Source organism: Mesoplodon bidens (assembly GCF_964165515.1).
Source record: "Mesoplodon bidens genome assembly, chromosome: 3".
In the NCBI taxonomy this organism is placed as follows: Eukaryota; Metazoa; Chordata; class Mammalia; order Artiodactyla; family Ziphiidae; genus Mesoplodon; species Mesoplodon bidens.
Window position 1 is genome coordinate 64,175,387 of NC_138178.1, and position 21,985 is coordinate 64,197,371.

General features: G+C 45.3%; 1 protein-coding gene across 4 annotated transcripts; it reads right to left on the bottom strand.

Annotated features, from left to right (window-relative positions):
• Positions 1-1,128: 1,128 nt before the first annotated feature.
• On the bottom strand, positions 1,129-20,356 carry SNUPN (snurportin 1). 4 transcript variants are annotated; one of them, XM_081227785.1, is made up of 9 exons: positions 20,208-20,356; positions 16,961-17,123; positions 14,863-15,010; positions 9,944-10,048; positions 9,609-9,705; positions 8,400-8,497; positions 5,468-5,545; positions 3,636-3,716; positions 1,129-2,161 (listed from the first exon to the last, which is right to left on the bottom strand). In XM_081227785.1, exons 2-9 carry the CDS (start codon positions 17,116-17,118, stop codon positions 1,838-1,840), a joined length of 1,089 nt encoding a protein of 362 aa, XP_081083911.1. In that variant the 5' UTR covers positions 17,119-17,123; positions 20,208-20,356; the 3' UTR covers positions 1,129-1,837. The 4 variants fall into 4 exon arrangements, with proteins under 4 accessions (XP_081083911.1, XP_081083912.1, XP_081083910.1 ...); XM_081227786.1 differs by lacking the exon at positions 20,208-20,356 and adding an exon at positions 19,625-19,718; XM_081227784.1 differs by lacking the exon at positions 20,208-20,356 and adding an exon at positions 19,490-19,577.
• Between the last annotated feature and the right edge of the window lie 1,629 nt (positions 20,357-21,985).

Genomic DNA, 21,985 nt, shown 5'->3' on the forward strand with positions numbered 1-21,985 from the left:
GGATCTGTTCCCAGAACTAATCAACACAAAGAAACAACTGCGTGTCAGACAAGATCTGACCTGGATCCCTCTGAAATTTTGTCCACAGGATACTAGTACTGCTGGAGTGGAACAGTGAAGTCCTTTTGTCTTGTAAGAGAAGTCCTAGAAAAGGGGAAAGTAGTATGGGGAGCAGATTGAGGCCACGGGAAATGGGACATTTCCTGAACACAGAGCAGAAACTGGTTGGTGTTAGACGCCATCTTCCACTCCCACAGCTGCCAAAGAGCTCTAGTTCACACATCTGAATGGATCCTGCCTGCTCAAAGCACTTCATCAGCTCCCTTTCATCCACACATAAAACCCCAAACCTCTGCATAACACACAGGCCATTTATGATCAGCCCCATCTCTTTCCAGCCTCCTTTCCCATAGCTTTCCAGCCCTACTTGACAACTGAGCCATGCTGAACCGACTTCAGGTCCCAGAGCAAGTCCTGCCCAGCTCTGGAGGGGTGCATCTGCATACCCTCCTGCCTCGTTGAGAAACTCCTGCCCTCCTTGTCTGCAGAGCACATTTCTGTCCCTCCTCTGAGCCTCAGCCCAGCTCTGACCTCCTCTGTGAAACCTCCCTCTGCTCTTCCCGGCATCCCCCCACACCCCATGCTCTATGCACCTTTCTGCACTAAAGCAATCATCCCACCATCTGGACCCACTCTAGATGCTGGTGGGTTTATTTTCTCACTGGATCGTGAGCTCCTCAAGGGCAGGGATGAAGTATGGTCCCTCACCATAACCCACTCTACATAAGCACAAGGCTTATCTTCTGGAAGGTGCTCAAATGTTGGCTGAAGTAGTGAATGAACTCCATTTGCATTTTATCTCTGGCTGTGTCTAAACCAAAGAAGATCACACTTGTCTTCTCAGAAGAGGGAACATATTCAAATACCAAGAACTGCAGTTCCTGGTAAGACCTTTGAGAAAATGACGTTATCCACAGCAGCAACTGGAAACTCAGCAGAATGCTTAAGTGCTAAAAACAGAGTGAAATGGGCCAAGACTTGAACAGTCACGGTTTAGGGGGCCTGAAGGGGTAGAGGTGGGTGAGGTTCCTGACTGTCTAAAGTTTAAGAATCACACACGCACAAAAATAAAATAAATAAAGTTTAAGAATCACAAACAACTTCTTTCGTAAGAATTACATACATTTGTAAGGTCGGATCTTAACAAACGGCATCGCGAAACAGAGGAAAGCTTCAAGTGAGCTTTATTAGGGGGCGCTCCCCGGCGAGGTTCACTGGTCCAAGAGAAAGCGGCCAGAGAAGTCACACCCGGGCGAGGGGTGGGCAAGATTTTATAGGGGAAGAAGGGAAAGGGGTGTGGTGAATCTGGGAGGGCGCAGGGTACTCCTTATTTGGTGGTCTCTTCAGGTGGCAATATACATCAGTCTTGGGACTGCTAGTCCCACCCCTCGAAAGGCGGGAAGGCTGGGCCGGGTGGAAGGTCCCCAGGTCAGTTCCTGGAACTGGGTGGTCCGGAAAGTTTCGGTCTGATGCAACCTGTGAATCTGACTGCGTTCCCCTGCCTTGGGCCAGTTGGCCTTACAATATTTACATTGTGGATCTGAAATACATTTTCACAGGAGTTGCTGCTCAAATCCAAAGACTACCCAATCTGGAAACCTCCCCCAACTGTTAAAGCCAGCACACTTCAGATAGGAGATAAAGCTGTTTCCAGCTGGAGTGGCTTTGGAAAGTCTGCTGTAAAATGAAGTCATCTTGTTCTCGTCACTGTCCTCCTCCCCAGCCTTCCTTCTGGGACCAACCCCCATCCTGTGACTCCCAAAGGAGGCTGCCCTCTCTAGTTATCCATGAGGCTCTCTGGGTGCTTGGGGCTATGGGAAGGGCTCTTCAGCTTGGGGGTAGACAGGTGCTCCAACTCATAGTATCCACTCTCAGAGGGCTTGTGTGTGAGCATCTTCTTTATTACCTCCTCCTGGCTCCTCTTGTACTCAATAATCTGCTGGAGCTGGTACCCAGCATATTCTGGCTTGGCAGTCAGCGAGCCAGCTGGCACAGCTATGCCAAGAACATCTGACACCATGTAGGGGCGCAGCCAGCCCACCAGAGGAGTGCTTCCAGGGCTATAGTGTGTCTGCTTGTGGTAGAAGAGAAGCCCATCTACCTACAAGAAAGAAAACCAGGGATCAGAATGACTTCTGGGGCCACACGTTTGTAGGAGACCTATATGCACTGGGGTAGCTCGTGTGGTCCAGCTCTTTTTTTCTGGGTCATTGCCAGAAGAAAAAGAGTCTTTGTTTCTCACACATGAATTTCTCTAAATGAAGAAATGGCCTAGAAAACTAAATTTTAGAAAATAAAAACATAAAAAAGTACTTTCCCATTTACAGGATGCTTTCCTACCTACTATTTCACCCTCTTACCCACCATGGAAGTGTCTGGGAGATGGGGCTGCTCAGACTCAGGGAGTTCTGGAGCCTCCCTCAAACACACAGTGAGTACGAAGCAGAAATTCAGCTTGAACCCAGGTCTTCTCTCCTCATATCCCATGCACTTTCTACCACCCGGAGGTCTCTGTAGTGGGGGATGTGCTCCACACAGGGAACAAAGCAGGGGGACTGGACAAGCCCCTCCAAGATGCTGGACTGCTGAGTGCAGGGGAAACAGCCTGTCAAGAAGCTCTGCTCCCCAGCCATCGCTGGCTGCCGAAACCTCCCCCTAAATTGTCTGTGAGCTATGTTCTGGGAAACTCAGTTTTTCTCAACGGGAAGACCTCCCACAGTCCCATATGTTCTTTTCTGTGATTCAGTGACTCATCTCTAAAAAGCATTTATTGTCACTGGGGCATAAGGGTTATAAACAAAGATGGTGCTCTTACCACCTTCTGAACTGACTCCCAGAAATGAAGGCAACTCAGCCTTTGCCATTTCATCATTTGGGAAGCTGTGATCCTTTTAGCAAAATTATATCCAGTTCAAGCAAATACTTGCAGGTGACCAGGCAGAATTTTAAAGGGTATCATGGGCAAAGGAAGTCTGCTTGTAGGGTGACTGCAGGTTCTGAGGATGACAAAAGACTGCCCAGGACTGAGGAGATTCTGGGGACATGAGACTTTCAGCACTAAAACCAGGGAAGTCCTGGGCAACCTTGGACAAGTTGGTCGCCCCACTGCCATGCCACTGCTCAGCAAGCACTGCCATCCCTGGGGACCATTTGCTCTTCGGAGGAAGGAAGGATTAGGAATTCACAGTCCTGCAGTCTGTCAGTCACAGAAGCCCCAGCTGTGGCAGTCAAACAAGGGGCCTCGTTCTCTGGCTTGTAGCAGAAAGAGTCACACAAGAAGGACCTAGGAATGGAAGCCTCACCCCTCTCTGGGCCTCAGTTTCTCCATCTGTAAAATGAGGGAGTTAGATGAGCTGTCCTTTCAAGGGCTCTTCCAGCTGTGGCATTCTGACTTATCTGGCAGGGTGGCACGGAGGCTATGAAGGGCCACGAGCACATCCTTTCCCAAGAGTCAGCTTTTAGCCCTTTTCTGATGCTTTGACACAGCAAAGTCAGAGGCTCTCTTAAGACTGTATAACCAAGTTTCCTTGTGTCTTACAATCAGATTAGAGCGATAAAGACAATGGTTTTGTTACCTCAAAAGGGAAATCCATAGACAGCACCTTACACAGGCTCTCAGCAGTACAAGGGAAATTCTTTAGCCCCACAAATTTAAACTAAAACATAAATTAGAACAAAGAATTAGTACATGTTACAAACAATATTGGTTCCAGCAACTGAAGAGCTATATCAAAGAAGTTTTTTTTTTTTTTTTTTTTTGCAGTATGCGAGCCTCTCGCGGGTGTGGCCTCTCCCGTTGCTCCGGACACGCAGGCTCAGTGGCCATGGCTCATGGGCCCAGCCGCTCCGTGGCATGTGGGATCCTCCCGGACCGGGGCACGGACCCGTGTCCCCCACATCGGCAGGTGGACTCTCAACCACTGCGCCACCAGGGAAGCCCAGAAGAAAAGTTTTCAGTCTCATCCTCCCCTACCCACTCCCCTCTACTTATCCTCTGAATTACTAGGTCAGGAGTTCTCAACCTTGCTTTATACAGGAGAACCATCTGGGAAACTCTTAAAAATTACTCATGCCCAAGCACCACCCCGAGATTCTGACTGAACTGCTCTGGGGTGGGATCCAGTCTTTTCTTTTTTAAGCTCTCCAGTTGATTCATGTAGTCAGGACTGAGAACCACTGCCCTGTGCTAGGTTTAGGGATTCTATGTTATTCTCCCAGCTCTATGACAGTTGCCCCTAATGAAGGACTTGTGAAGCCCGTTTCATACCAGCAAAAGTTTTTACACTGAAGCAGTATACCAAAGTGATTAGGACTATGACAACCTCTGAGTCAGATTGCCTAGGTTTGAATCCCAGCTCTATCAATCAGTTAATCTCCATATGCCTCCATTTTCCCATCTGTAAAAAGGGATAATAAAATATCTACTTCATAGGATTGTTATGCAGATACAATGAGATAGTACATGTAGCGCACACAGAACAGCATCTCAGAGAAAGTAGCACCCATGTTCCCTCTCCTCAGTGCATGTTCTTCTAGGACCTTATTGATAACATCACTGGAAGTACTGGTCCCATTTATTGTCCTGTAACTGGTTATCCAGTTGCTTTTAAAAATGCTGTAAGCAACCCAAGCAAATGCCAGTCTACAGGGCTTAACTAATAAAATGCAATGAAAATAACTGTCCCATATTTAATCATTGAGCAAATAGCGAAGACATTTGGGCTATCATCCTGGACTGTGGGAGCTTGGGGAAGGCAGTCCCTTCTCTGAGCTTATATACTCATCTATAAAAAGAGGGGACTGACTAGATGAGGTCACTCTTAGCTCAGATACAAAGGCAGAGGTTCTCAAAGTGTGGTCCATGGACCAGCAGTATCAGTTTCACTGGAGAACTTGTTAGAAATGCAAATTCTCAGGCTTTACCCCAGACCTACTGAATCAGAAATTCTGGGGGTGAGGCCCAGGAGCCTACATTTTACCAAGCCTCCAGAGGCTGCTGATGCATGCTACAGTTGGATAATTCTAAATAGTGTTATTAATAAAAGCAGTTATTAGCATTTTATATCAACCACTGTTTACTGAGTGCTCACCGTAAGTATTATGCTAGAAAGACTTGTATATTTATATAATTTGGTTCTTAGAACAACCCTGTAAAGTAGGTATTATTAACCCTATTAAACAGATGAAGAAATTAAGGCCAAGTAAAGATATTAACTTAAGCTGGTAATTGTTAAAGCGAAAACTGGAATCTGGATAACTGTTAAGTCCATACTTTTCCCACTACGCCATGCTGCCTCAAAAAGAAAAAAAAAAAAGATAATTTCATTCATAATGATTATATTTAGATAACAGACCAATCCAAACCAATCCCCATAAAGAACTCTGCAATCCTAACACCAGGCCTTACGGGATTGAGCTTGGTTTTCTCTCCCAGTCCTTCTTCTTCTGGTAACTTTGAATGCATCCAGTAGAATCGGAAATCAGTCTGCCAGAGAAGAGAAAGAGAAAGATTAAAAACTGCTCACCTCAAACTCTAATACGAACAAAAACACCCCATTCTAAAAAGCTACCTGATGGTCAAAAGGTACAAACTTCCAGTTATAAGATAAATAAGTACTAGGGGTGGAAAGTACAACACAATGACAATAGTTAACTCTGTTGTCTGGTCTATACATGACAGCTGTTGAGAGTAGATCCTAAGAATTCTCATGGCAAGGGAAAAAAAACATTTATTTTTTTCTTTTCTTTTATTTTTGGTATCCATATGAGATGATGGGTGTTAACTAAACTTACTCAAGTAACTATTGCAAAATATATGTAAGTCAAATCATTGTGCTATACACCTTAAACTTACACAGTGTTGCATGTCAGTTAAATTTCAATGAAACTGGGAAAAAAATAGCCACCTGATTTATGAAGACCTAAGCCCTTCTCTCACCCTCATTTCCCTTAAAACACTGCCGTAAGGTCAGGAAGATGTTCACAAAATCTTTAAATATTTTTTCCTTAAAATCCAATAGAATTATTAATAGTAGTAATGCCAACATTTATCACTGAAGGCCTACTATGTCTCAGGCTCCATGCTAAGGACCTTACATACATAATCGTATTAATCCTCAACCATCCTCTGAGAATTGTATTATTATTATCTCCATTTTACTGGTGAGGACTCTGAGGCTCAGAGAAATTACATCATTCACCCAGGTGCACACAGAAATACTATGGGACCAGGACTCACCAACTCCAAAGCACATTATGTTAACCTCTGTTTTATTTTACCTGAGGATTAGAAACTACTTTATAGCTGTAACTTCATATAAACTACTTTATTCTAAATTACTATTGATCTAAATTACTGATACATATGCTTCTGTTGTTATTTAGGGACTTTTCTTTCTTTTTTTTTAATTTCCAAAACCAAAAATAAAAAACCCACAATCTTTTCTTTATATTGTCAAAATATAGGTAGCTTTAGTTATCAAATTTGTAGGTTGTAAATGCATGTTATGAAACATCCTTCAACAGAATTAAAGGAAAATATGTTCCTGATTGAATTTTTATTTTAAAATTTTTTTTTAATTAATTAATTAATTTTTGGCCACATTGGGTCTTCATTGCTGCGCAGTCTTTCTCTTTTTTTTTAAAAGATAAATTTATTTATTTATTTATTTATTTATGGTTGCGCTGGGTCTTCGTTGCTGCCCGTGGGTTTTTGCTAGTTACAGCGAGCGGGGGCTACTCTTTGCTGTGGTGCACGGGCTTCTCATTGCAGTGGCTTCTCTTGTTGCAGAGCACAGGCTCTAGGCGTGTGGGCTTCAGTAGTTTTGGCTCCCAGGCTCAGTAGTTGTGGCTCGTGGGCTCTAGAGCACAGGCTCAGTAGTTGCGGTGCACGGGCTTAGTTGCTCCGCGGCATGTGGGATCTTCCCGGACCAGGGCTTGAACCTGTGTCCCCTGCACTGGCGGGCAGATTCTTAACACTGCGCCACCAGGGAAGTCCCTCGATTGGATTTTTGAGTTCTGAGTTTTAGGCTTGGCTCTGCATTTGGGCAAGATACTTAACATCTGTGGCTCTCAGCTTTCATATCTCAATGATGAGGAGTAATAATGATAGTACATACTTACTTTTTAGAGTTGTTGTAAGGGATTCAATGAGATCATGCTCACAAAGTGCTTAGCAATGCAGGTCTTGGCTATTTTGTTGTTGTTGTTTTTGTTTTTTTATCTTTTGGCCACGCCGTGCGGCATGTGTGAACTTAGTTCCCTGACTGGGGATTGAACCCATGCCCCCTGCATTGGAAGTGCAGAGTCTTAAATTGGACCGCCAGGGAAGTCCCTTGGCTATTATTTTTTGAATGAGATGCATGCTAGAATTCTGAAGTACCAGCACCCAGCATAATTTGGAAACCTAGCTTGGGGTAATGGCTACAGAAAGAAGCAGCCTGTGGTGATAACCTGTGATTCGGACACTTGGGCCTGCATGAGGATCGCCTGGAGGTTTATTAAAACCAAAGTCCCATCCCCAGAGTTTCTGATTCAGTAGGTCTAAGAATATGCATTACTAACAACTTTCTGAGGCCACACATTCAACATTCTGAGAACCACTATGATAAACTAATTGACAGGGAGTATAAAAAACCCACCACTTTAAAACTGGGACAACGATGGGGAGCATAGGAGCAGAGATGGATCCTGTGGGGTGACCTAGCCTCTCTCTGATGACTGCGTCTGTCACTCGAAAGAATCACCAATCTGAGAAAAATGTTGTGGGAAGGTGAAACCTAAGGGGAGAATATTGGGTGGTGGGGCCTCTCCTCATTTGGAAAGTCTCCTTCCAGAGCCAGCCCCTCGGAGATTTGAGGCCTTACGGTCATACCAAGGAGGCCCTGACATTTTCAGGGTCAAGATGTGGCTGGTGAAGGAGTGGAGGCGACAGAAGTCTATTTGATGGTGCTTAACATTCCACCTTGTCTTCCTTGTGCCCCCTGCACAAGGCAGCATCCCCTTCACCTGCAAACTTCCCTGCCAGCAAGCCTCCCACACTCTGGAGAGAGGGGAGGGGGCGGTTACAGCTTCTACAGAGTCCCAGCCTACCCTACACTCTGTTTCTCCTTCCTCCCCTCAAGAATTGCTATGCTTCCCTTAGTTCCTCCTACCTCTTTTTATAAATGAAGCTAATTTAAACACACCCAAAGATGCAAGGAACATTAGACAATGTTCTTGATATACCACATCCTGTACACACCAAGAAGTTGGTCACGTACTAAACACACATGCTGAGCCACTTTCCTGGGAGGAGAGGAGAAAACAGGAGAAGACATCAGGGGAGTATCAGTCCTTACCTGGCAGTCATAAAAAGGGTGTCCCCGCCAGCACATCACGTCCAGAACGTAGTAGGTCTGGTTCACCTCACTGTAAATGCAGTCCAGAATGGTGTAGTCTGGAGACACAAAGTAGAAAGTCAGTACAGGGTACCCCTTCCCGTCAGGGTTCCTTCCACCACAATCTGGGGAGCCCCATCTTAGGGGCTTGGGAACTGAATCCAACAATCCTCAGTGCTCACAGCAAGCACCAGCACTACAGGACAGAGTTCTTCACAGCCTTTTCTGGCTACCGGCACAGTCTAGGGGTAACCTGAGGTATGACAGCACAAGAAGGATCAAGGCAATGCCAAGGGTGAACTCTGAACCTTAAGAAAAACTGGGACATTTACTCACCTTAGAGAAGCTCAAGTTTGAAAGGAAGTAATCTTCCATTTTAGTTTACAATTACTTTTTGAGTTCCTAACACAGGCACTGTGTTCTGTGGGGAATATTAACTATAAGTAATCCCTGCCTTTAAGGAAGTTACAATCCAGTTAAGGAGATAAGATGATTACAGAGGAAAGAACCAAGACCTGAATTATACAGCACAAACTAAGAAAAACGAGAGAGTTCCAGGAAATGCTTCATGGAAGAGATGGGATATGAACGATCTTTTGGGATCAGAGGACTATAAAATAACAGGGTAGAGGGGAGGTGGAAGCGCATATCAGGCTCGAGTAAAAAAAGCCAATAGAGGGCTTAGAACAGAGGACAGGAATAACCACCAGCAGAGCCTGGGCAGGCAGAGGTGAAAGAACAGTTGTGCCAGCTCTGCCAACTCCTCACTGAATGACCCCGGGCAAACCTTCGTGACCTTAGTCTCCTTGGCTGGGCCCAGGTGGGAGGAATAAGCTAAGATTAGGACACTGAGAAAGGAGAAAAGGGAATTCGGCAGGAAGCCCCAGCAACAGCTTACTGTACATTACACTTGGCCTTCTGGGGGTCCTTTCCCCAGAAAACTGCACCTGTCATCTTGTGATGGAAGTCCATGGGAAAGGTGCATTGACTTTAATTTAGGGGTTTATTGCCCAGCAGTCCTCACAAGTTGCAACTATTCTGCTACTGAGGAGCCCTGACCTTGAGGGAGAGCCCAGTGGGCAGGATATTACCTGTGTGCAGTTTCAAAGGTAAGCAACTAACCAAGCACTGATTATAAAAGTTAATAAACAGACAATTGTATGTAGGTACCTTTTGTTGTTGCTGAGTTTCGCTTGTTGCCTCCTGGCAGAAGGGAAGAAAACCTGTTGACGCAGTAGCCACTCTTGGTGTAGGCACTGGTAGAACCCTGTGTGGACAATTACCATTCTTGTCAGGCATCAAGGTCTCCTCACCCTCTTGCTTCCACATTCTGCAGGGGTGCCATCAGCCCAAAGATGGCTCTCATCAAAACCCTCCTGCAGGAAAGCGTTTCAATCCCATGGCAGGGACAGCTGCTGTGGCAGATAAGGAACACAGAGTGTGCAGAGAACCCCTCCCGCTACAGGCCAGGCATGCTGGTGCCGGGGGCAGGAGCAGCTACTCACCCTGGAGGCCACAATAAGGGCTCTTTTTCCAACAGGGCACACGACCACAATCCATTCCTGACCCAAATCTGAAGGGACGTCAATTAACCACTCTGAGAGCATTAACTGGGAACACAAAAAATGGTGTTAAAAGTCAACAGGGCTGTGCTGCTCCCATGTTTACAATGACAAAGAATTCACGTCCTGTATATATAATAAAAATACATGTAAAAGCATGAGAACAGAAAAGGGTGACAGTGGGACCTCGACCCCACTAGCTCCTAGTAGTCAGCTCGTCTCCTGCTCACTGTGAACTTCAGCTTCTCACCTTCATTATCTGCATCCATACTCATTCTTACTACTTCACCTCCTGTATGGGGGGATAGGACCCTCTATCTTTCCTTACTTTGTCCACCCACCTACCATTATCACAACCACTATGTTCCAGGGGCTATACCTCAGAGATGAATCAAGTCCCTGACCTTGAGATGCTCTAAACTAGATCATTTCCCAAACTAGTGACCCAAATACTATACTAAAGGATGTTAGGAAATCTACCTTAAATTTTAAAAAAAAAAGGGCTGTGGTGAAATGAATTTGAAAAAATTTACTCTTCCATTCATCACTAGTCCCTCCCATCTATACAAGACTTTGGCCTATCAATTAATACTTCCCACTGAATCTCTCATCTCTCCCATCTCTCCTTCCCCTTAGGCCACAAAATACTCAACCCCTAATCCTCAAAACCAAGGCAAAAATGAAAACCTTTTATCACTCTACATTTCTATTAAGACATTCCACGTTCTTTTTTTAACTACTTCGTATTTCTTGCTGCTGCCTTCCCACCCACTCTGACACCCACAGTCCAGATTTGCTACCTCACAGCCCCACTTGACCTCCTTGCAGCCAAGTACCTCTATTCCCTCACCTCCCCCTCCTTCCTCTACTCCTGGTGTAATGCTGCCAGTCACATCCTCCTCCTTGACACATGCTTCCTTGGTCCCATGACAGTACTTTTCTGTTTTTCCTCCAAACATTCCTCCACATACTCCCCCAAAACATGTAGATAATCTTTAGGGGGCTGTTTTAGGTCCCCCTTTTCTTTTCTCTTAGATGCTGTCCCCCCGTGGGGGTGGAACTCATCTACTTCACTTGTCATTTCTAAGATGATGCCTCCTAATTCTCTCTTTTTTTTTTTTTTTTGGTTGCATTGGGTCTTTGTTGCTTTGTGCGGGCTTTCTCTAGTTGTGGCGAGTGGGGGCTGCTCTTCATTGCGGTGCACGGGCTTCTCATTGCAGTGGCTTCTCTTGTTGCGGAGCACAGGCTCTAGGCGCACGGGCTTCAGTAGTTGTGGCACACAGGCTCAGTAGTTGTGGCTCGCGGGCTCTAGAACGCAAGCTCAGTAGTTGTGGCGCATGGGCTTAGTTGCTCCACGGCATGTGGGATCTTCCTTGACCAGGGCTCGAACCCGTGTTCCCTGCATTGGCAGGCAGGTTCTTAGCCACTGCGCCACCAGGGAAGTCCCCTAATTCTCTTCTTTTTCATCTCCAGACTTCTTTCCTTTCCTCCAAACCTATATTTCCAGCTGTCCATTTGCTATCTATTTCTCTGTACCTTAAACTTAGCATAGCTGAAACAGAATTCACTGGCTTCTGTTGCCCAAGTACTTCCCATTCCTGAAACACCCACCCTTCCCCTTCTGCATTCTGTGCCCTGTTAATATCATCACCTTCCTCTGTTATTCAATCTTAAATCCAAGGCATAATCAACACTCCCTTAAAGAATAATAGTAATACAACACCAAAAGCACAAATGACGAAACAAAAGATAGATAAATTAGACTACATCAAAATGTAAAACTTCTGTGCTGCCAAAAACATTATCAAGAAAGTGAAAAGACAACCCACAGAATGAGAAATATTTGCAAATCATGTATCTCATAAGGAACTTGTATCTAGAATATATAAAGAACTCTTATAACTCAATAATAAAAGACAAATAGCCCAATTTTTAAACGGGCAAAGGATTTGAATAGACATTTCTCCAAAGATATACGAATGGTTAATAAACACATGAAAAGCAGCTCAATATCATTAGTTACTAGGGAAATGCAAATCAAAACCATGAAACACCACTTCACACCCACTAGGATGGTTATATTCAAAAGGACGGACAATAACGAGTATTGGCAAAGATGTGGAGAAATGAACTCTCAAACATTGCTGGTGGGAGTGTAAAATGGTGTAGTCACTCTGAAAAATAGTCTGATAGTTCCAGAGTTATCATATGGCCTAGTACTCCACTCCCAGGTATACCCAAGAGAAATGAAAACATATGTCCATGCAAAAACATGTAAATAAATGTTCATGGCAACAATATTCATAATAGCCCCAAAGTAGAAACAACTCAAAAAGCCATCAACTGATGAATGGATAAACAAAATGTGGTGTATCTATACAACAGAATATTATTTGAGAAGAAATGAAAAGGAATGAAGTTCTAACACATGCTACAACATAAATGAATCTTGAAAACCTTCTGCTAAGTGAAAGAAGCCAGAAGCAAAAGGATGTATCTCATATGATTCCATTTATACGAAGTGTCCAAAATAGGCAAATCCATAGAGACAGAAAGTAGATCAGTGATTACTAGGGCCTGGAGGGAAGAGGAAATGGGGAGTGACTGCTAATGGGTGTGAAAATATTCTAGAATTAGATAGTGGTGATGGTTGCACAGCTCTGTGAATTACTAAAAAAATACTGAATTGTACACTGTAAATGGGTGAATTGTATGTTATGTGAATTATATCTCAATATGGCTGTTTAAAAAAATAACAGTAGCAGATAATACTGTGGGGCATTCATTATGGGCTCTGGGCTAGGTATTTAAGGTACACTATTTCATTTAATCCTTCTAACAATCCTATGAGATAGGTACTATTACGATGTCCCATTTTACGGATAAGAAACTAGAGACTTAGACTGGTTAAGTAACTTGCCCATGGTCAACACAGAGCCTGACTTTGAGGTCAGTCTATGCGACCTGAGCTTAAACCCTTATCCGCTTCTCATACTGCCTCTCCTAGCCATAAATTCTGGCATTCCACCTGGCAACATCTCTCATACTCATGACCTCCTTTCCTTCCCACTTCTACTGCCCTTAGCACTCATCAGATCTTTTAGCAAACCTAAGCCCCCTACCACAGTCTCTCTCTTCCAGGCCTTTCTACACTGATGTGGTAGTCATCACATGAAGTCCCACCTCTGCCCCTGGCTCAAAAAGTCTCAGTGGTTCCTCACAATCTAGACCCAGAGTCTAAAACCTTGTACGTATTTCCGCTATACTCCTCCCCCTACCCTATGCTGCTCCATCCTCACGCACCCTCTGCACACCCCTCCTGAACACATCATATATTCTTCTCGCACCTCTGGGCTCTTGCTCAGCCTGATCCTGCTGCCTGGAATGCCCTGAAATGCTCTGTACCTCCGCCTGTCCTACCCATGTTTCCAAACTGCCTCCTCTTTCATTAACCTTTTCCTGCTTTCACAACCCTGCTTCCTTCTCTGTTGGAAGTTAATTTCACTTTCTTATTGCAAAAACCATAATCTACACTTATTAGAGGAGTGCATGGGCTATTTCTGGCCCATGTCTATCTTCCCCTGAAAACAGCCTAGCTTAACATACAACAGGGCCTTCAACAATGCTTGCTCGGGGGGCGGGGACTTTTCTGGTGATCCAGTGGCTAAGACTCCGCGCTCCCAAGGCAGGGGGTCCGGGGTTCGATCCCTGGTCATGGAACTAAAGATCCCACATGCAGTAACAAAGATCCTGCGTACCGCAACTGAGACCCGGCGCAAATAGATAGTTAGATAAATAAATAAATAATTTTTAAAAAGCCAACATTCTGTTTTAAACAAAAACAAAACAAAACAATGCTTGCTCAGGACTTCCCTAGTGGTGCAGTAGTTAAGACTCTGTGCTTCCACTGCAGAGGGCATTGGTTCGATCCCTGGTCAGGGAACTAAGATACCGCATGCTGCACAGCATGGCCAAAAAATTAAAAAAAAAACCAACGTTTGCTCAACAGAACTAAATTGTACTTTGTCATAGAAGATGTCTGTGTTATATTTGAGGCAGAGAAAGAGGATGGGAGTGTGTGCACCTAGGAACCATATTCTTAAGGTGGGAGAGGATTCTGAAGTGACAAGACACTTGGGTTATAGAGAGAAGTATACAATAGCAGGGTAGAGCCCTAGCCCCACTCAGATACATGCCCTGCCTTCTGGAGAATAACTGGATTGCCTAGAGCACTGGACAGTCTCCATGCCTGCTTCACCTATGGCGCCACAAGCCACACTGGTTTCCTCTCTGGAATCAACAGGGTACTTAGTCAAGTTTGTTATAGTGATCTGTTGTTTCATGGCCTCAACCTCACCTAGGCCAACTGGCTGGCCTGGGGTGGCTGGGCAGGCTCCCAGTATTCAAGGACCTCCAAGCTCCTACCACCTGAGTGTGAAGACCCAAGGCTGGTATGTTAGTCCACCACTTGGGAAAGACTACCAGCTTGGGAGGTGGGGTGGGGGACAGTGCTGGGCTGGGCAGGCCTGATCCAAAACAGCTGTATAATGACTAGTAAAGAATGGCATCCACTAGCAAAGCAGTAGCTCAGGGGCTTTTTGCAGCAGGCCGGAAGCCTTTGCTAACAGCATGGGGTAATGATTGCCAAACCCACTACCCAGACTCTATCAGTGACCCCTGTCAGCACACAAAACTGTAAGTCATCTCTTTTCATCTCATAACTTTTATGTACATCAGCATTTTCGTTGCAGATCCTATTCCTTCTTCCTGCCTCATCCTCCTCTTTAGGGCAAGTAAAGAGCTCTGACTGCACAGTAAAGGGAGCAGGACCAGCTGCGCCTAATCTTCTCTGGAGCACTCACTTGATTAGCATAGCGTTTTGGTAACTTCTTGCCAGTGTCAACGTCCATTTCCTCATCATCTTTCTTTTCTTCTTCTTCCTCACTCTCCATCCCTGTCCAGTCATCTTCAGCCAGTCTTCTGGCATGGTTCACATAATCCAGCCGCTTTCTGAGGAAAGAAAAGGCATAAGGACAGGTCTTTACGTCTTACAGGAAGACACCCTGCAATGTGACAGATGTAATTCAAAGTCTCCAAATTCAAGAGCAACTTGGGAATTGTGGTGGGGTAAGAGATGACAAAATTTCCTTTGTAAGCCTTAACTAGTGACCACCTCCTCACAGATGCTAAATAGGAAACCCCCTCTGAACACACTCAGCTTTCCTCAGTTTCCTAAGAATAGGCAAGGTACAGTATTTAAAGGAATTCTCAGGGTTCACTAGTGGCTGATCCTACTCCCACGCACCCCACCCTAGACTCCCATCTCCACCCCAGGTGAGAGCTGACACTTCCCTGCCTGGCAGATATACCGTCTGAAGGCTCCCAGGGATTGCAGAGAGGAAACACCGAGATGCAGTGAGAAGTTTGAGAAAGGACAGCTTCTGGGACTTTCTGAGGAACAGCCAGACCTTTCTGCAGTTCCTAACTTTCAAAAAAGGCCACTTAGAAAAAACTAAGGAAATCTGAGTAAAGAAGTATGCATTTTAGTTAATAATATTGTATCAATATTTGTTCATTAGTTGTAACAAGTGTACTATAATATAAGATGTTGGGAATTCCCTAGTGGTCCAGTGGTTAGGACTCGGCACTTTCACTGCCGTGGGCCCAGGTTCAATCCCTGGTTGGGGAACTAAGATCCTGCAAGCTGCTCAGTGTGGCAAAAAAAAAAAAAAAAAAAAAAAAAAGAGAGAGAGGAACTTGACATTTGAGAGGGAGATTTTTCACCACATACTCTTTTTTAAAAACATACATACATACATACGTTTGTTTGTTTGTTTGTTTATTTATTTATGGCTGCGTTGGGTCTTCGTTGCTGCATGCAGGCTTTCTCTGGTTGTGGCAAGCGGGGGCTACTCTTCGTTGTGGTGCGTGGGCTTCTCATCGTGGTGGCTTTTCTTGTTGCGGAACACAGGCTCTAGGCACAAGGGCTTCAGTAGCTGTGGCGCACAGGCTTAGCTGCTCCGCGGCATGTGGGATCTTCCCGGATCAGGGCTCAAACCCATGTCCCCTGCATTGGCAGGCGTATTCTTAACCACTGCACCACCAGGGAAGTCCCTTCTCCATATACTCTTTTATGTATTGTGAATTTTGAACCATATGAACATATTACCTATTCCAAATTAATCACAATTTTTAAAAACTGGGGGTTGGGGGAATGGGTGACCTGAGAATGTAATCTGCAAGCAACCCAGAGGCCACAGGGAACCATCTCTGCTAAACACATCTAGTGATGAAGCAGTGGGCAAAATGCAGCTGTCGATACTTCCTCCTAATCCTTAATTCCTTAACCAGAAGAGGCCTGTGTTGCACTGAGAATAAAAGGATAGGCCCTACCTTCAGAGCAGCCCATCCTCAAACACTCCTATCCTGCAATCAATCTCTCTTTCCCTGTTTGCTCATCTTGGTATTGAGACCGAAGTGTATGGAAGACACTTCCTCAGATTCCCTGTGGAATTATTTGTCTTGAATTCCCAAGGGCTCCACAGAAACATCTGGGCTGAAGGAAGACAGGAAGCCCACACCAAAGCCAGGAGTCAGACTGCAGGAGAAGCCACACAGGGAATGTGGGAGGAGTGGAAGTATGGGAGTGGCTTTCACAAGTCCCTAAACTACAAAGCTCAGTACTGCTGCCAGGAAAAAAGAAAAGAAAATTTTAACCAGAGAGTTGAGCTTTTGCTTTCAAACTTCAGTCTCTCCCTCCTCCCTCATTTTTCCCAAGCTCTGGGTGTAAAGGATGTCTACCTCTGCCAGGATTTACCCCTTCCAACCTTGTGGGCAAGAAGAACAACCTACAAAGGGTCCACTTTGAAAGTGGCTCTGTAGAGACAAGCCTGGAGCCTCCTGAATGGTTCACAGCTCCCAGCCTACAGAGAGAAGCCAAGGAGTTAAAGTATTCCTTACGATTTCTGCAGTTCCAGTAACCGGCGGCGCCGCTCACTCTGCTCCAAGGAACTGTACTTGGACTTGTACTGGGCCAGGCGGGGGTGTGGGGCAGCTGTGCTGTTCAGATCTTGAGACACAGAAAAGCTACTAGCCAGGGCTTGACTCAGCTCTTCCATCTTCCCTACAAAGGAAAACATCAGAAAATTGTTCAATCGTTTCGTATCAACCTTCGGGTACAGGCAGTTATGGTGTAACATGATGGCTACATTCCTAAAAAACCTCACTTAATCCAAAATCACAATTATTTCTATGGGAAAAAAAAGAAGTTAAAGGGTAAGTGAGTTACATATGAGCAGTCATGTTTTTCTCAAATATTTTAATAATGAGCATTTTGATAGCTCTGAGTGTATAAACTTCAACATCAATCAAATTCACCTTGTGATTAAATCTAACTTTTGCTCTTTGTCATCATTCACCAGGGACCCTGTCATTAATTCCTTCTTACGATCATTGACATGCAGTGATGTGATCAAGTATCTAATTTTTTCCTGAATAGTTCTAAAAAGCTGTTTGTTATTCAATAACTAATGTAATTTTCTTTTTTAACTTTTTTTTTTTTTAATGTAGGGCTTACCTGGTGGCACAGTGGTTAAGAATCCATCTGCCAATGCAGGGGACACGGGTTTGAGCCCTGGTCCGGGAAGATCCCATGTGCCACGGAGCAACTAAGCCCGTGCACCACAACTACTGAGCCTGCTCTCTAGAGCCCACGAGCCACAACTACTGAAGCCCGCGCGCCTGGAGCCTGTGCTCCGCAACAAGAGAAGCCACTGCAATGAGAAGCCCGTGCACCACAAGGAAGAGTAGCCCCCCCTCACCCCAACTAGAGAAAGCCCGCACACAGCAACGAAGACCCAAGGCAGCCAAAAATAAACAAATAAATAAATTTAAATAAATAAATAAAATATGTAATTTTCTGATGCAAGTTTTATCTGATTGGCTGTTTAGTTCTCCAATAAATGCCAACTCCTATCAAGAAAATTTAGTTCCAGGAGAAGTACTGGTTCTGGAGCCCAGGGAGGAAGACAAGAGGAGCCAAAAACCCAAACCTGGCAGTTACTTTCTTGTTTTGTAGTTTGTTTTGTTTATTTGCTTGTTTGGGGTGGGCAGAAGGAAGGTTTCAGGGCTACCTATGCAGGACTCATTTCGAAAAGAGCTAAAATATGGAAGGCTGCCTCCCAGTTAACACCAGCTGCTCTAGAAGATGTGAAGGACAGACATGTAGTACATTTGGGAGACGGAGAGTAAATCATATTGGAGACAGACTACCAAGGGCCACCCTAAAGAATGGGAGTGGAGAGAAAGATGTGAATTCACACTTCACTCACCCTTCCATGAATGAAGGTATGAGGTAGCACAGGAGCTTACCCAAAGATTAAATGTGCACCTCAAGGAATTCCCTGGCAGTCCACTGATTAGGACTCTGTACTTTCACTGCCAAGGGCCCAGGTTCAATCCCTGGTGGAGGGAGATGCATGAGGGAAGGGATGTGGGAACAGATGTATATGTATGACTGATTCACTTTGTTATAAAGCAGAAACTAATTAAAAATAAATAAATAAATAAATAAATAAATAAATAAATAAATAAATAAATAAATAAGATCCCACAAACCGCCTCGGCCGGAAGAAAAAAAAAAAAAAAAAAAAAGTGTGCCTCAGACTGCAAGAAAAGAGGAACATTTGGGAGAAATTTTACTCACACACCTGGGCTGGCCCAACCCTTCAAGTTCTAGTATAAACCAGAGGGCACCACCAGTGCTTAAACTCCACCCCAGTCCCGGTCCCAATGTTCTGAGCCTCAAAACCAACAGGTTCATTGCAGAGCCTCCACAGTTAAAAATACAACTCTATGGGCCTCTACTTGGTAAAGAGTTATTTTCCATTGCACATTTGAATTCAGATTTTCTTTCTTAATTTACAGCATTAGATTTTTTTTTTTTTTTTTGAATGCGCACCATGCGGCTTTCGGGATATTAGTTCCCAGACCAGGGATCAAGCCCCCAAGTGAAAGCGCCGAGTCCTAACCACTGGACCACCAGGGAATTCCCTAGATTTCTTTCTTCTAACTTGAAAGGAACTTTTTTGTGTGTATGATTAAAAACGCATGACATAAAATTTACCACTTAACCATTTTTAAATGTACAGTCCAGTTGTTAATTACATTCACATTGTTGTGCAAGCAATTTCCAGAACTCTATTATTCTTGCAAAATGGAACCTTTATACCCATTAAACACGAAAAAAACAGAAACAAAAACAAAAAACCCACCTTTTTAAAACTTAAGATTAACATATTATGTGTGGATTTGAGGCGTGTCTTAACATGTATGTTATGCAACCGGGGTGGCCACTCATAGTTGAGGCTGGGTGATGAGTACTTAGGATCCTAAATGGTATGCTATTTTCTGTATTTTTCTATACTTCTGTGTAAGTCTGAACACTTCCATAATAAAATTTTTTAAAAATTCATTATGTCTTCGGCTTACCAAAGTAATGACCCAATCTAAAATACATTTATTAGGCCTCATCGTGCTTTATCTCGGTGTGGGCTCATGCTCTGCCAAGAAGCATAAAATCCTTCTTAAAATTGATGCCTTGGATACTGGGGCGGCTGACTGTACCTCCCTTTATGGCTGTCCTTGGCTGGCTCCTGCTCTTTCAACCCATTCTTCGGAGGATGATGACTCCAAGGGTTCTGACCTGGCGGTCTCAAACTCCACCAGTATCCAATTTCCGACCCACCCAGGCCCCTCCCCCGAGCTCCAGACCCCAATTGTTCCCCGCTACTGCCTCTTCCTCCTCTCCCTCCTCCTCCCACTCCGGGTGCGCCCCGCCTCGAATCCTCCAGCCAGGATCTAGGCCTCCTCGGCGTCTCCGACCGGGCTTCAGTTCGACCGGGGGAACTGAACTCCACTCGGCCGCCCTCTCCGCCACAGGCGCGCACAGCTTTTCTCTATGGATGGGGTCATCCAGGCCTTGCATGATTCGCCCCTCCCCCACAAAGAAAATCCCTGAGGGGTCCTGGCCCGACAGCCTGGAACTGAAGAGTGGAAGCGCGCCCAAAGAGAGGCCCCGGCCTCGCTGTGCCCCTCTAGGTCATGTCTCGGGAAACCGGGAGTGTGCAGCCGGCCACAGAGAGTTACAACCGGGCGCCCAGGGGCAGTTCGGGAGCCGGCTGGGCCCAGAATAGAACTGAGGACTCACCAGGCCGAGGTGACAATTCCACGCGCAGCCGCCAACGCCGCCGCCGGGGGCCGACCAGTCAGCTGCCTTTAGAGAGCCGGCCCCACCCACTTGGCCGCAGCCGTGCCGACGGGCTCACCCACCTAGCGCGGGGAGTTTCCGGCTCCTCCGGAAGTGGGGAACGCCGGGAGTTCTTCCGCGGATTTGTCACGGGCCTGTGGTTACTTCCGCCCTCAACTACCGGGGTTTTTCCAGTCAGCCCGGGCGGGGGTCCTCATTCTGCTTTTGTGTTGCTACCCTCCTTCAAGGTGACTTGGCTGGGCCGAAGCCTCACTCCTGGGCAGAAGCTTCTCCGGGTTACTTTCGCCAATAGCTGGAACCCCGGTCTCGTGGCCGGGCGTTCAAGGACCTCCAGGCCCTGGATCCTGCCGCCTCCCCCAGATACGCACAGTCCTTAGGAGTGCACCAACAGTCGGCTCCCTCTCCCGTGCCCATGCTTTATACGGGGAAGCGTTGCCTGAATGACTCCCTCCCCCGCCCACACACACACCCACCCCTAAGTCTCAGACAATTAGTCGTCCCCTACCCATTCGCCCCTTAGAACACTGGAAAGAAACCTCGATTACAGCCATTTGCTCGCTTTAGGAGTTTCTCTTTCCTTCTCGGCTGTGGGCTTGGCAATGATAGGGACCTGGTTTGATTCCTGCATCCGGCACAAGGCACGGCTCTGGTGAAGGAATGACTGAATTGGTGCAAAGGGTGGAGGGAAGCAGCTGAGATTTAGGAACTTAATAAAACTGGAGAGCAGCCTTTGTGGGCTAAGATTGAAGAGATGCAAAATAAAAATGTGAATAGCCATTTATTGAATACTTACATCGAGGCAGACCCCATGCTTTGCATGAATTATCTTATTTAATCTTAAAATAACACAAGGAAGTAGAGACTAAATCTCAGAGAGGTTAAGCAACTTGGCCAAAGTTACACGGCTTTTGAGCCAAATATTTAAGTTTGCTGCATGTTTGACTTACAGAGAAGTTGGATATAACTATACCACACTACAGAAACAACGTACACAAAGTTGGCACATTTTAAGTCCAAGGTGTGGACTTGTTGCATATTTTATGTACATGACTCCGTCCATTTGGAGGTCAGATTGACAGGGAGGGTAGAGGGTGCTTGGGGCTCCGGAAGACCAATTTTTCTTTTCTTTTTTTTTACTTCAGAATTTACATAGGTGAGCTCTAACTTTCAATGGTCAGGCTGTGCACTAGGTTATTTGGTGCATCGACAAATAAAAGCTGATTTATGAGACTGACAAAGAAGACCAGGGCCTGACTTCACTAGGAAACTTTGACACCAGGATATTAAGTATTTTGTGTCTCAGAACCACCATTCTCTACCCACGACCACAGAAGTCACAGAAAAGAACAAAGGCCCTAAGTTGGAGGAAAATAGACTGAGATGGACAAATTCATGCACTGAGGTCCAGGAGAAAGGCTCCAGTCCCTCATTCACACCAGCTGAATAACTTCCCATATCACTAAAAAACCAACTAAATGGCACTCAGCCCAGGGGCTCATCTGGGGCCAGTTAGTGTTCCATAAAGGGCTGCTCTACCTGGAACAGTGATTCTCCAACTGTAGCCATTGGCACTCCACCTTCACAACCTTGGCCACATACACATACACCTATATTTGATGTCTTTAAACCAATATACTTTTTTAAAAAGCCTAATACATTTATTTGAAAGAGGAACACCATAACATTACCTTAAATCACTTCCCACTTTAATAGAAAAC

Excerpts from the sequence above, each read along its gene's own strand:
- SNUPN (XM_081227784.1), bottom strand. The coding sequence starts at position 19,517 with ATGTATTTTAGATTGGGTCATTACTTTG. Across the intron at positions 17,124-19,489 it reads TAGATTGGGTCATTACTTTG|GGAAGATGGAAGAGCTGAGT; the intron begins GTAAGCCGAAGA and ends TTTCCTTTGTAG. Across the intron at positions 9,706-9,943 it reads CCCTTATTGTGGCCTCCAGG|GGTTCTACCAGTGCCTACAC; the intron begins GTGAGTAGCTGC and ends TTGTCCACACAG.